Genomic DNA, 15845 nt, shown 5'->3' with positions numbered 1-15845 from the left:
TCTGGTGTAGTTCAGTCTTGTTGTTATGGTCTGGTGTAGTTCAGTCTTGTTGATATGGTCTGGTGTAGTCCAGTCTTGTTGATAAGGTCTGGTGTAGTTCAGTCTTGTTGATATGGTCTGGTGTAGTTCAGTCTTGTTGATATGGTCTGGTGTAGTTCAGTCTTGTTGAAATGGTCTGGTGTAGTTCAGTCTTGTTGATATGGTCTGGTGTAGTTCAGTCTTGTTGATATGGTCTGGTGTAGTTCAGTCTTGTTGATATGGTCTGGTGTAGTCCAGTCTTGTTGATATGGTCTGGTGTAGTCCAGTCTTGTTGATATGGTCTGGTGTAGTTCAGTCTTGTTGATATGGTCTGGTGTAGTTCAGTCTTGTTGATATGGTCTGGTGTAGTCCAGTCTTGTTGATATGGTCTGGTGTAGTCCAGTCTTGTTGATATGGTCTGGTGTAGTTCAGTCTTGTTGATATGGTCTGGTGTAGTTCAGTCTTGTTGATATGGTTCAGTCTTGTTTATATGGTCTGGTGTAGTTCAGTCTTGTTGATATGGTCAGGTGTAGTTCAGTCTTGTTGATATGGTCTGGTGTAGTTCAGTCTTGTTGATATGGTCTGGTATAGTTCAGTCTTGTTGATATGGTCTGGTATGGTTCAGTCTTGTTGATATGGTCTGGTGTAGTTCAGTCTTGTTGATATGGTCTGGTGTAGTTCAGTCTTGTTGATATGGTCTGGTGTAGTTCAGTCTTGTTGATATGGTCTGGTGTATTTCAGTCTTGTTGATATGGTCTGGTGTAGTTCAGTCTTTTTGATATGGTCTGGTGTAGTTCAGTCTTGTTGATATGTTCTGATGTAGTTCAGTCTTGTTGATATGGTCTGATGTAGTTCAGTCTTGTTGATATGGTCTGGTGTAGTTCAGTCTTGTTGATATGGTCTGGTGTAGTTCAGTCTTGTTGATATGGTCTGGTGTAGTTCAGTCTTGTTGATATGGTCTGGTGTAGTTCAGTCTTGTTGATATGGTCTGGTGTAGTTCAGTCTTGTTGATATGGTCTGGTGTAGTTCAGTCTTGTTGCTATGGTCTGGTGTAGTCCAGTCTTGTTGATATGGTCTGGTGTAGTCCAGTCTTGTTGATATGGTCTGGTGTAGTTCAGTCTTGTTGATATGGTCTGGTGTAGTTCAGTCTTGTTGATATGGTCTGGTGTAGTTCAGTCTTGTTGATATGGTCTGGTGTAGTTCAGTCTTGTTGATATGGTTCAGTCTTGTTGATATGGTCTGGTGTAGTTCAGTCTTGTTGATATGGTCAGGTGTAGTTCAGTCTTGTTGATATGGTCTGGTGTAGTTCAGTCTTGTTGATATGGTCTGGTGTAGTTCAGTCTTGTTGATATAGTCTGGTGTAGTTCAGTCTTGTTGATATGGTCTGGTGTAGTTCAGTCTTGTTGATATGGTCTGGTATGGTTCAGTCTTGTTGATATTGTCTGGTGTAGTTCAGTCTTGTTGATATGGTCTGGTGTAGTTCAGTCTTGTTGATATGGTCTGGTGTAGTTCAGTCTTGTTGCTATGGTCTGGTGTAGTCCAGTCTTGTTGATATGGTCTGGTGTAGTCCAGTCTTGTTGATATGGTCTGGTGTTGTTCAGTCTTGTTGATATGGTCTGGTGTAGTTCAGTCTTGTTGATATGGTCTGGTGTAGTTCAGTCTTGTTGATATGGTCTGGTGTAGTCCAGTCTTGTTGTAATGGTCTGGTGTAGTTCAGTCTTGTTGATATGGTCTGGTGTAGTTCAGTCTTGTTGATATGGTCTGGTGTAGTTCAGTCTTGTTGATATGGTCTGGTGTAGTCCAGTCTTGTGTATATGGCCTGGTGTAGTTCAGTCTTGTTATATGGTCTGGTGTAGTTCAGTCTTGTTGATATGGTCTGGTATAGTTCAGTCTTGTTGATATGGTCTGGTATGGTTCAGTCTTGTTGATATGGTCTGGTGTAGTTCAGTCTTGTTGATATGGTCTGGTGTAGTTCAGTCTTGTTGATATGGTCTGGTGTAGTTCAGTCTTGTTGATATGGTCTGGTGTATTTCAGTCTTGTTGATATGGTCTGGTGTAGTTCAGTCTTTTTGATATGGTCTGGTGTAGTTCAGTCTTGTTGATATGTTCTGATGTAGTTCAGTCTTGTTGATATGGTCTGATATAGTTCAGTCTTGTTGATATGGTCTGGTGTAGTTCAGTCTTGTTGATATGGTCTGGTGTAGTTCAGTCTTGTTGATATGGTCTGGTGTAGTTCAGTCTTGTTGATATGGTCTGGTTTAGTTCAGTCTTGTTGATATGGTCTGGTGTAGTTCAGTCTTGTTGATATGGTCTGGTGTAGTTCAGTCTTGTTGCTATGGTCTGGTGTAGTCCAGTCTTGTTGATATGGTCTGGTGTAGTCCAGTCTTGTTGATATGGTCTGGTGTAGTTCAGTCTTGTTGATATGGTCTGGTGTAGTTCAGTCTTGTTGATATGGTCTGGTGTAGTTCAGTCTTGTTGATATGGTCTGGTGTAGTTCAGTCTTGTTGATATGGTTCAGTCTTGTTGATATGGTCTGGTGTAGTTCAGTCTTGTTGATATGGTCAGGTGTAGTTCAGTCTTGTTGATATGGTCTGGTGTAGTTCAGTCTTGTTGATATGGTCTGGTGTAGTTCAGTCTTGTTGATATAGTCTGGTGTAGTTCAGTCTTGTTGATATGGTCTGGTGTAGTTCAGTCTTGTTGATATGGTCTGGTATGGTTCAGTCTTGTTGATATTGTCTGGTGTAGTTCAGTCTTGTTGATATGGTCTGGTGTAGTTCAGTCTTGTTGATATGGTCTGGTGTAGTTCAGTCTTGTTGCTATGGTCTGGTGTAGTCCAGTCTTGTTGATATGGTCTGGTGTAGTCCAGTCTTGTTGATATGGTCTGGTGTTGTTCAGTCTTGTTGATATGGTCTGGTGTAGTTCAGTCTTGTTGATATGGTCTGGTGTAGTTCAGTCTTGTTGATATGGTCTGGTGTAGTCCAGTCTTGTTGTAATGGTCTGGTGTAGTTCAGTCTTGTTGATATGGTCTGGTGTAGTTCAGTCTTGTTGATATGGTCTGGTGTAGTTCAGTCTTGTTGATATGGTCTGGTGTAGTCCAGTCTTGTGTATATGGCCTGGTGTAGTTCAGTCTTGTTATATGGTCTGGTGTAGTTCAGTCTTGTTGATATGGTCTGGTGTAGTCCAGTCTTGTGTATATGGCCTGGTGTAGTTCAGTCTTGTTATATGGTCTGGTGTAGTTCAGTCTTGTTGATATGGTTCAGTCTTGTTGATGTGGTCTGGTGTAGTTCAGTCTTGTTGATATGGTCTGGTGTAGTTCAGTCTTGTTGATATGGTCTGGTGTAGTTCAGTCTTGTTGATATGGTCTGGTGTAGTTCAGTCTTGTTGATATTGTCTGGTGTAGTTCAGTCTTCTTGATACGGTCTGGTGTAGTTCAGTCTTGTTGATACGGTCTGGTGTAGTTCAGTCTTGTTGATACGGTCTGGTGTAGTTCAGTCTTGTTGATACGGTCTGGTGTAGTTCAGTCTTGTTGATATGGTCTGGTGTAGTCCAGTCTTGTTGATATGGTCTGGCGTAGTCCAGTCTTGTTGATATGGTCTGGTGTAGTTCAGTCTTGTTGATATGGTCTGGTGTAGTTCAGTCTTGTTGATATGGTCTGATATAGTTCAGTCTTGTTGATATGGTCTGGTGTAGTTCAGTCTTGTTGATATGGTCTGGTGTAGTTCAGTCTTGTTGATATGGTCTGGTGTAGTTCAGTCTTGTTGATATGGTCTGGTGTAGTTCAGTCTTGTTGATATGGTCTGGTATAGTTCAGTCTTGTTGATATGGTCTGGTGTAGTTCAGTCTTGTTGCTATGGTCTGGTGTAGTCCAGTCTTGTTGATATGGTCTGGTGTAGTCCAGTCTTGTTGATATGGTCTGGTGTAGTTCAGTCTTGTTGATATGGTCTGGTGTAGTTCAGTCTTGTTGATATGGTCTGGTGTAGTTCAGTCTTGTTGATATGGTCTGGTGTAGTTCAGTCTTGTTGATATAGTTCAGTCTTGTTGATATGGTCTGGTGTAGTTCAGTCTTGTTGATATGGTCAGGTGTAGTTCAGTCTTGTTGATATGGTCAGGTGTAGTTCAGTCTTGTTGATATGGTCTGGTGTAGTTCAGTCTTGTTGATATGGTCTGGTGTAGTTCAGTCTTGTTGATATAGTCTGGTGTAGTTCAGTCTTGTTGATATGGTCTGGTGTAGTTCAGTCTTGTTGATATGGTCTGGTATGGTTCAGTCTTGTTGATATTGTCTGGTGTAGTTCAGTCTTGTTGATATGGTCTGGTGTAGTTCAGTCTTGTTGATATGGTCTGGTGTAGTTCAGTCTTGTTGCTATGGTCTGGTGTAGTCCAGTCTTGTTGATATGGTCTGGTGTAGTCCAGTCTTGTTGATATGGTCTGGTGTAGTTCAGTCTTGTTGATATGGTCTGGTGTAGTTCAGTCTTGTTGATATGGTCTGGTGTAGTTCAGTCTTGTTGATATGGTCTGGTGTAGTCCAGTGTTGTTGATATGGTCTGGTGTAGTTCAGTCTTGTTGATATGGTCTGGTGTAGTTCAGTCTTGTTGATATGGTCTGGTGTAGTTCAGTCTTGTTGATATGGTCTGGTGTAGTCCAGTCTTGTGTATATGGCCTGGTGTAGTTCAGTCTTGTTATATGGTCTGGTGTAGTTCAGTCTTGTTGATATGGTTCAGTCTTGTTGATGTGGTCTGGTGTAGTTCAGTCTTGTTGATATGGTCTGGTGTAGTTCAGTCTTGTTGATATGGTCTGGTGTAGTTCAGTCTTGTTGATACGGTCTGGTGTAGTTCAGTCTTGTTGATACGGTCTGGTGTAGTTCAGTCTTGTTGATACGGTCAGGTGTAGTTCAGTCTTGTTGATACGGTCTGGTGTAGTTCAGTCTTGTTGATACGGTCTGGTGTAGTCCAGTCTTGTTGATATGGTCTGGTGTTGTCCAGTCTTGTTGATATGGTCTGGTGTAGTTCAGTCTTGTTGATATAGTCTGGTGTAGTTCAGTCTTGTTGATATGGCCTGGTGTAGTTCAGTCTTGTTGATATGGCCTGGTGTAGTTCAGTCTTGTTGATATGGTCTGGTGTAGTCCAGTCTTGTTGATATGGTCTGGTGTAGTTCAGTTTTGTTGATATGGTCTGGTGTAGTTCAGTCTTGTTGATATGGTCTGGTGTAGTTCAGTCTTGTTGATATGGTCTGGTGTAGTTCAGTCTTGTTGATATGGTCTGGTGTAGTTCAGTCTTGTTGATATGGTCTGGTGTAGTTCAGTCATGTTGATATGGTCTGGTGTAGGTCAGTCTTGTTGATATGGTCTGGTGTAGTTCAGTCTTGTTGATATGGTCTGGTGTAGTTCAGTCTTGTTGATATGGTCTGATGTAGTTCAGTCTTGTTGATATGGTTCAGTCTTGTTGATATGGTCTGGTGTAGTCCAGTCTTGTTGATATGGTCTGGTGTAGTTCAGTCTTGTTGATATGGTCTGCTGTTGTTCAGTCTTGTTGTTATGGTCTGGTGTAGTTCAGTCTTGTTGATATGGTTCAGTCTTGTTGATATGGTCTGGTGTAGTTCAGTCTTGTTGATATGGTCTGGTGTAGTCCAGTCTTGTTGATATGGTCTGGTGTAGTTCAGTCTTGTTGATATGGTCTGGTGTAGTTCAGTCTTGTTGATATGGTCTGGTGTAGTTCAGTCTTGTTGATATGGTCTGGTGTGGTTCAGTCTTGTTGATATGGTCTGGTGTGGTTCAGTCTTGTTGATATGGTCTGGTGTAATTCAGTCTTGTTGATATGGTCTGGTGTGGTTCAGTCTTGTTGATATGGTCTGGTGTAGTTCGTGTTGTTGATATGGTCTGGTGTAGTTCAGTCTTGTTGATATGGTCTGGTGTAGTTCAGTCTTGTTGATATGGTCTGGTGTAGTCCAGTCTTGTTGATATGGTCCAGTCTTGTTGATATGGTCTGGTGTGGGTCAGTCTTGTTGATATGGTCTGGTGTAGTCCAGTCTTGTTGATATGGTCCAGTCTTGTTGATATGGTCTGGTGTGGTTCAGTCTTGTTGATATGGTCTGATGTAGTTCAGTCTTGTTGATATGGTCCAGTCTTGTTGATATGGTCTGGTGTGGTTCAGTCTTGTTGATATGGTTCAGTCTTGTTGATATGGTCTGGTGTAGTTCAGTCTTGTTGATATGGTCTGGTGTAGTTCAGTCTTGTTGATATGGTCCAGTCTTGTTGATATGGTCTGGTGTAGTCCAGTCTTGTTGATATGGTCCAGTCTTGTTGATATGGTCTGGTGTGGTTCAGTCTTGTTGATATGGTTCAGTCTTGTTGATATGGTCTGGTGTAGTCCAGTCTTGTTGATATGGTCTGGTGTAGTTCAGTCTTGTTGATATGGTCTGGTGTAGTTCAGTCTTGTTGATATGGTCTGGTGTGGTCCAGTCTTGTTGATATGGTCTGGTGTAGTTCAGTCTTGTTGATATGGTCTGGTGTAGTTCAGTCTTGTTGATATGGTCTGGTGTGGTCCAGTCTTGTTGATATGGTCTGGTATGGTTCAGTCTTGTTGATATGGTCTGGTGTGGTTCAGTCTTGTTGATATGGTCTGGTGTAGTCCAGTCTTGTTGATATGGTCTGGTGTAGTTCAGTCTTGTTGATATGGTCTGGTGTAGTCCAGTCTTTTTGATATGGTCTGGTGTAGTCCAGTCTTGTTGATATGGTCTGGTGTAGTTCAGTCTTGTTGATATGGCCTGGTGTAGTCCATTCTTGTTGATATGGTCTGTTGTAGTTCAGTCTTGTTGATATGGTCTGGTGTAGTTCAGTCTTGTTGATATGGCCTGGTGTAGTCCAGTCTTGTTGATATGGCCTGGTGTAGTCCAGTCTTGTTGATATGGTCTGGTGTAGTTCAGTCTTGTTGATATGGTCTGGTGTAGTCCAGTCTTGTTGATATGGCCTGGTGTAGTTCAGTCTTGTTGATATGGTCTGGTATAGTCAGTCTTGTTGATATGGTCTGGTGTAGTTCAGTCTTGTTGATATGGTCTGGTGTAGTTCAGTCTTGTTGATATGGTCTGGTGTAGTCCAGTCTTGTTGATATGGTCTGGTGTAGTCCAGTCTTGTTGATATGGTCTGGTGTAGTTCAGTCTTGTTGATATGGTCTGGTGTAGTCCAGTCTTGTTGATATGGTCTGGTGTAGTTCAGTCTTGTTGATATGGTCTGGTGTAGTCCAGTCTTGTTGATATGGTCTGGTATAGTTCAGTCTTGTTGATATGGTTCAGTCTTGTTGATATGGTCTGGTGTAGTTCAGTCTTGTTGATATGGTCTGGTGTAGTTCAGTCTTGTTGATATGGTCTGGTGTAGTTCAGTCTTGTTGATATGGTCTGGTGTAGTCCAGTCTTGTTGATATGGTCTGGTGTAGTTCAGTCTTGTTGATATGGTCCAGTCTTGTAAATATGGTCTGGTGTAGTCCAGTCTTGTTTATATGGTCCAGTCTTGTTGATATGGTCTGGTGTAGTCCAGTCTTGTTGATATGGTCTGGTGTAGTTCAGTCTTGTTGATATGGTCTGGTGTAGTTCAGTCTTGTTGATATGGCCTGGTGTAATTCAGTCTTGTTGATATGGTCTGGTGTAGTCCAGTCCTGTTGATATGGTCCAGTCTTGTTGATATGGTCTGGTGTAGTTCAGTCTTGTTGATATGGTCTGGTGTAGTTCAGTCTTGTTGATATGGTCTGGTGTAATTCAGTCTTGTTGATATGGTCTGGTGTAGTTCAGTCTTGTTGATATGGTCTGGTATAGTCAGTCTTGTTGATATGGTCTGGTGTAGTTCAGTCTTGTTGATATGGTCTGGTGTAGTTCAGTCTTGTTGATATGGTCTGGTATAGTCAGTCTTGTTGATATGGTCTGGTGTAGTTCAGTCTTGTTGATATGGTCTGGTGTAGTTCCTGCTCTGACTATTTAACAACAGAACATCTGTTAAAAATTGGTCCATCAGAGGTCCCTGAAATCCAGGGTTAAGGTCAATTCCATTTCAATTCAGGAGGTCAGTTTACTTCCTCAAAGTCTGTTTACTTCCTGAATTGACTGAATTGAAATGGGTATGTAAATGATAATTTTGGTTGAGATGAGACGGGTCTGTAAATTATAGTTTTGGTTGGGATGAGACGGGTCTGTAAATTATAGTTTTGGTTGGGATGAGACGGGTCTGTAAATGATAGTATTGGTTGTGATGAGACGGGTCTTTAAATGATAGTATTGGTTGTGATGAGACGGGTCTGTAAATGATAGTATTGGTTGGGATGAGACGGGTCTGTAAATGATAGTATTGGTTGGGATGAGACGGGTCTGTAAATGATAGTATTGGTTGGGATGAGACCAGTGTGTGGGTTGATACACATTACATTTCCTTGTTTGTGTGTCAGTCTGTTTCCAGGTTATCTGCTTCATTCACTGTAGCTCATCTATTTTTTTTAAATAATTTTTTTTTAATTAGTAGTTGCGATCCTTACGAAGCATGACCCGCCAAGCCACGCTGCTTCTTAACACACTGCTCAGAAGTCAGCCGAACCAATGTATCGGAGGGAAACACGTTCCAACTGACGACAGAAGTCAGCTTGCAGGCGCCCGGGCCCGCCACTAGGCGTTTCTAGTTTCATTCGTTAATATGTCCGTTTTGTTGTTTTGGTTTCAAACTTTCTGATGAATGAAATGTCTTTGTGTAATAAGGTTGAGTGATTCCTTATTTTCTGTTTCTATTTCTTTCAGCGTGTAACTGTAACCAACACTCGTTTGTCTGTTACTACGACCCCGAGGTCGACCGGAGGAGAGCTAGCGTCAACGTCCAGGGACAGTACAGGGGCGGTGGAGTCTGCATGGAGTGTCAGGTATTACCACTGGCCTTTAATCAACACCCACTCCTTATAGTAGGAGATGATTACAGAAGCTAAAAGACATGGCGTAGACAAGTGAAATTACATTTGTTCAACCAATAAATGTATCAATCAATTAAGCAAAAGACATTACATTTATTTGTGTAGCCTCCCTATTCCAATGCACCGGCTCCATTTAATCTGCACTGTGTCCTTATCTACATTGCTGTACATTGCTGAGTGTAATCCTGTGTTGTATGTCATTGACTCATTGTAATCCTGTGTTGTATGTCATCGACTCATTGTAATCCTGTGTTGTATGTCATTGACTCATTGTAATCCTGTGTTGTATGTCATCGACTCATTGTAATCCTGTGTTGTATGTCATCGACTCATTGTAATCCTGTGTTGTATGTCATTGACTCATTGTAATCCTGTGTTGTATGTCATTGACTCATTGTAATCCTGTGTTGTATGTCATCGACTCATTGTAATCCTGTGTTGTATGTCATTGACTCATTGTAATCCTGTGTTGTATGTCATCGACTCATTGTAATCCTGTGTTGTATGTCATTGACTCACTGTAATCCTGTGTTGTATGTCATTGACTCATCATAATCCTGTGCTGTATGTCATCGACTCATCGTAATCCTGTGTTGTATGTCATCGACTCATTGTAATCATGTGTTGTATGTCATTAACCCATTGTAATCTTGAAGATAAATCTCAGTAACTATCCCCTAAATTAAATCCGTGTCGTATGCCATTGACTCATTGTATCTTGCTTTCCACTCCCAGCATCACACCGCTGGTGTCAACTGTGAGCGCTGTATCCTCACCTACTACAGATCACCTGACCACCCCCTGGACTCCCCATTGGCCTGCTCCCGTGAGTGACAGTTATTATTCAAACTAAAAGACATGTTGATTGGTGTGTTTGAAAGATAATATTTGATTTGTCCCTTGGTGTTATAGCTGTATAACCGTAGGTCTTGATGATATTTTTTCTAACAAGTGATGTTTGTCACTTGACAGCAGATTAATACAGTTGATTGTCTTCGTTCACCTCCTCCTCTTCCTCCTCCTCTTCCGCCTCCTCTTCTTCCTCCCCCTCCTTTTCCTCCTCCTCTTCCTCCTCCTTTTCCTCCTCCTCCTCTTCCTCCTCCTCCACTCTGACTGGCACACTCCAGCCTGTGTGTGCCAGTCAGAGTTCACCGATGATACCTGTGAGGATCTGACGGGTCGTTGTTACTGTAAACCCAACTACACCGGAGAGAACTGTGACTCCTGTGCTGAGGGATACATTAACTTCCCAGACTGCTACCGTAAGTATCCCGAATGTAAACATTTGTTATGCTTCTCATAAAATAGGTCTTTGGGTACAAAGTTGTAGGGGCATAAACAGGAAGTAGTCTTTAGGGACAGTTTCCCTGGACACACATTTAGCCTAGTCCTGGACAACAACAAAAAATAATTCTCAGTGGAGAATGTCTATTGAAATAGCTGTTTAGTCTAGGACTAGGCTTAATCTCTGTTTGGGAAACAGATCCTACAGCAGCCCAGGATCGATAACAACTCTCTCTCAAGGGGACTACTGCTATAACTTGTTTAATGTGTGTTTCTGTCAGCCATAGAAACCTACCTCAACAACAACAACAATAGCAACAGAGAAGCTAATCCTGCCGGAGAAATCAACAGTAAGTCTTTTAAATATATTTAATTTCTCCAATTTATTCAAAACGAGAGTACAAATCATACCGACGGCGTAAGACGAGACTCATTTTTCTCCATCTGTGGTATCATGTGTTATTTATCACCAATCATTTTCTCTGCGTTGTACACGTCTCTGCTTGTGTTGGACCATTAAACCCTACAGCATTGCAATGAGATAGGCATGGGGGGGGGGGTGTGATTAGCAGAACCAAACAATGTCAAGTCTATCCTAGGCTACAGTAACAGTACCGTGTCTCCTATCTCTCTGTGTAGACTGTGAGTGCAGTGCTGCTGGTACGGAGGGAAACTCCTGCCGTCCAGACCTGCGCACCTGTATCTGTAAACCTGGCTTCACTGGGGAACACTGTGACGTCTGTGCACCAGGGCACTACGGACTCCACTGCCAGGGTAAGTTACCACACAGAGAGACTATACACTAGATAACTACACACAGAGATATACACTAACTACACACAGAGAGACTATACACTAGATAACTACACACAGAGATATACACTAACTACACACAGAGAGACTATACACTAGATAACTACACACAGAGATATACACTAGATAACTACACACAGAGATATACACTAGATAACTACACACAGAGATATACACTAGATAACTACACACAGAGATATACACTAACTACACACAGAGATATACACTAACTACACACAGAGATATACACTAGATAACTACACACAGAGATATACACTAGATAACTACACACAGAGGTATACACTAACTACACACAGCGATATACACTAACTACACACAGAGATATAGACTAGATAACTACACACAGAGATATACACTAGATAACTACACACAGAGATATACACTAGATAACTACACACAGAGATATACACTAGATAACTACACACAGAGATATACACTAACTACACACAGAGATATACACTAGATAACTACACACAGAGATATACACTAACTACACACAGAGATATACACTAGATAACTACACACAGAGATATACACTAACTACACACAGAGATATACACTAACTACACACAGAGATATACACTAGATAACTACACACAGAGATATACACTAACTACACACAGAGATATACACTAGATAACTACACACAGAGATATACACTAGATAACTACACACAGAGATATACACTAACTACACACAGAGATATACACTAGATAACTACACACAGAGATATACACTAACTACACACAGCGATATACACTAACTACACACAGAGATATACACTAGATAACTACACACAGAGATATACACTAACTACACACAGAGATATACACTAACTACACACAGAGATATACACTAGATAACTACACACAGAGATATACACTAACTACACACAGAGATATACACTAACTACACACAGAGATATACACTAGATAACTACACACAGAGATATACACTAGATAACTACACACAGAGATATACACTAGATAACTACACACAGAGATATACACTAGATAACTACACACAGAGATATACACTAGATAACTACACACAGCGATATACACTAGATAACTACACACAGAGATATACACTAACTACACACAGAGATATACACTAGATAACTACACACAGAGATATACACTAACTACACACAGAGATATACACTAGATAACTACACACAGAGATATACACTAGATAACTACACACAGAGATATACACTAGATAACTACACACAGAGATATACACTAGATAACTACACACAGAGATATACACTAGATAACTACACACAGCGATATACACTAGATAACTACACACAGAGATATACACTAGATAACTACACACAGAGATATACACTAGATAACTACACACAGAGATATACACTAGATAACTACACACAGAGATATACACTAACTACACACAGAGATATACACTAGATAACTACACACAGAGATATACACTAGATAACTACACACAGAGATATACACTAGATAACTACACACAGAGATATACACTAGATAACTACACACAGAGATATACACTAACTACACACAGAGATATACACTAGATAACTACACACAGAGATATACACTAACTACACACAGAGATATACACTAGATAACTACACACAGAGATATACACTAACTACACACAGAGATATACACTAGATAACTACACACAGCAATATACACTAACTACACACAGAGATATACACTAGATAACTACACACAGAGATATACACTAACTACACACAGAGATATACACTAGATAACTACACACAGAGATATACACTAACTACACACAGAGATATACACTAGATAACTACACACAGAGATATACACTAACTACACACAGAGATATACACTAGATAACTACACACAGTGATATACACTAGATAACTACACACAGAGATATACACTAGATAACTACATACAGAGATATACACTAGATAACTACACACAGAGATATACACTAGATAACTACACACAGCGATATACACTAACTACACACAGAGATATACACTAGATAACTACACACAGAGATATACACTAACTACACACAGAGATATACACTAGATAACTACACACAGAGATATACACTAACTACACACAGAGATATACACTAGATAACTACACACAGCGATATACACTAGATAACTACACACAGAGATATACACTAACTACACACAGAGATATACACTAGATAACTACACACAGAGATATACACTAACTACACACAGAGATATACACTAGATAACTACACACAGAGATATACACTAACTACACACAGAGATATACACTAGATAACTACACACAGAGATATACACTAACTACACACAGAGATATACACTAGATAACTACACACAGTGATATACACTAGATAACTACACACAGAGATATACACTAGATAACTACACACAGAGATATACACTAGATAACTACACACAGAGATATACACTAACTACACACAGAGATATACACTAACTACACACAGAGATATACACTAACTACACACAGAGATATACACTAGATAACTACACACAGAGATATACACTAACTACACACAGAGATATACACTAACTACACACAGAGATATACACTAACTACACACAGAGATATACACTAACTACACACAGAGATATACACTAGATAACTACACACAGTGATATACACTAGATAACTACACACAGAGATATACACTAGATAACTACACACAGAGATATACACTAGATAACTACACACAGAGATATACACTAGATAACTACACACAGAGATATACACTAGATAACTACACACAGAGATATACACTAGATAACTACACACAGAGATATACACTAACTACACACAGAGATATACACTAGATAACTACACACAGCGATATACACTAACTACACACAGAGATATACACTAACTACACACAGAGATATACACTAACTACACACAGAGATATACACTAGATAACTACACACAGAGATATACACTAGATAACTACACACAGAGATATACACTAACTACACACAGAGATATACACTAGATAACTACACACAGAGATATACACTAGATAACTACACACAGAGATATACACTAGATAACTACACACAGAGATATACACTAACTACACACAGAGATATACACTAGATAACTACACACAGAGATATACACTAGATAACTACACACAGAGATATACACTAGATAACTACACACAGAGACTATACACTAGATAACTACACACAGAGATATACACTAACTACACACAGAGATATACACTAGATAACTACACACAGCGATATACACTAACTACACACAGAGATATACACTAACTACACACAGAGATATACAATAGATAACTACACACAGAGATATACACTAGATAACTACACACAGAGATATACACTAACTACACACAGAGATATACACTAGATAACTACACACAGAGATATACACTAGATAACTACACACAGAGATATACACTAACTACACACAGAGATATACACTAGATAACTACACACAGAGATATACACTAGATAATTACACACAGAGACTACACACTAGATAACTACACACTGTCAGGCATGCTCATACTCCCCACCCCCACAAACAAACACAAACACACGTGTTCGTTGTGTAATGACCCCAGTGTGCCCTCTCCTCCGCCAGCCTGTCAGTGCTCAGGCGCGGGGTGGCAGGGTGGTAGGTGTGATACGCTGACGGGGCAGTGCCAGTGTCTCCAAGGCTTCCAGGGGTACTCGTGTAACCAGTGTGCTCCGGGCTACTTCAACTACCCCCTCTGCCGACGTGAGTATCTGCCAACACATTGTTACCCACTGTGCCAAAGTGATTGTCTGTCTGCCAAACATTGGCTCCAAAACAGTGTCTGCTAAGTGTCTTTCTCTTCAGAAAGCTGACACAACACAGGACCATGGATATACAGCTCAATGCTGATATACAACACAGGACCATGGATATACAGCTCAATACTGATATACAACACAGGACCATGGATATACAGCTCAATACTGATACACAACACAGGACCATGGATATACGGCTCAATACTGATATACAACACAGGACCATGGATATACAGCTCAATACTGACATACAACACAGGACCATGGATATACAGCTCAATGCTGATATACAACACAGGACCATGGATATACAGGTCAATACTGATATACAACACAGGACCATGGATACACAGCTCAATACTGATATACAACACAGGACCATGGATATACAGCTCAATACTGACATACAACACAGGACCATGGATATACAGCTCAATGCTGATATACAACACAGGACCATGGATATACAGCTCAATACTGATATACAACACAGGACCATGGATATACAGCTCAATGCTGATATACAACACAGGACCATGGATATACAGCTCAATGCTGATATACAACACAGGACCATGGATATACAGCTCAATACTAACACAACACAGGACCATGGATATACAGCTCAATACTAACACAACACAGGACCATGGATATACAGCTCAATACTGATATACAACACAGGACCATGGATATACAGCTCAATACTAACACAACACAGGACCATGGATATACAGCTCAATACTGATACACAACACAGGACCATGGATATACAGCTCAATACTGACATACAACACAGGACCATGGATATACAGCTCAATGCTGATATACAACACAGGACCATGGATATACAGCTCAATACTGATATACAACACAGGACCATGGATATACAGCTCAATACTAACACAACACAGGACCATGGATACACA

The 15845-nt window shown here is 40.5% G+C and overlaps 1 protein-coding gene across 1 annotated transcript in view; it reads left to right on the top strand.

Moving 5' to 3' along the window:
* Window positions 1-15845, top strand: part of LOC129829554 (laminin subunit alpha-5-like) — a 279352-nt gene that overhangs the window by 92301 nt on the left and 171206 nt on the right. The window contains exons 6-11 of the mRNA XM_055891310.1: window positions 8785-8903; window positions 9687-9777; window positions 10079-10213; window positions 10517-10585; window positions 10875-11009; window positions 14723-14860. Of these exons, the coding sequence (XP_055747285.1) occupies window positions 8785-8903; window positions 9687-9777; window positions 10079-10213; window positions 10517-10585; window positions 10875-11009; window positions 14723-14860 (687 nt within the window). The remainder of the gene's footprint in view (window positions 1-8784; window positions 8904-9686; window positions 9778-10078; window positions 10214-10516; window positions 10586-10874; window positions 11010-14722; window positions 14861-15845) is intronic.

The sequence above is a fragment of the Salvelinus fontinalis genome, chromosome 31 (assembly GCF_029448725.1).
Source record: "Salvelinus fontinalis isolate EN_2023a chromosome 31, ASM2944872v1, whole genome shotgun sequence".
NCBI lineage: Eukaryota > Metazoa > Chordata > Actinopteri > Salmoniformes > Salmonidae > Salvelinus > Salvelinus fontinalis.
The sequence above is the reverse complement of the archived record's forward strand: the minus strand, read 5'-3'. Positions and strand labels throughout refer to the sequence as shown.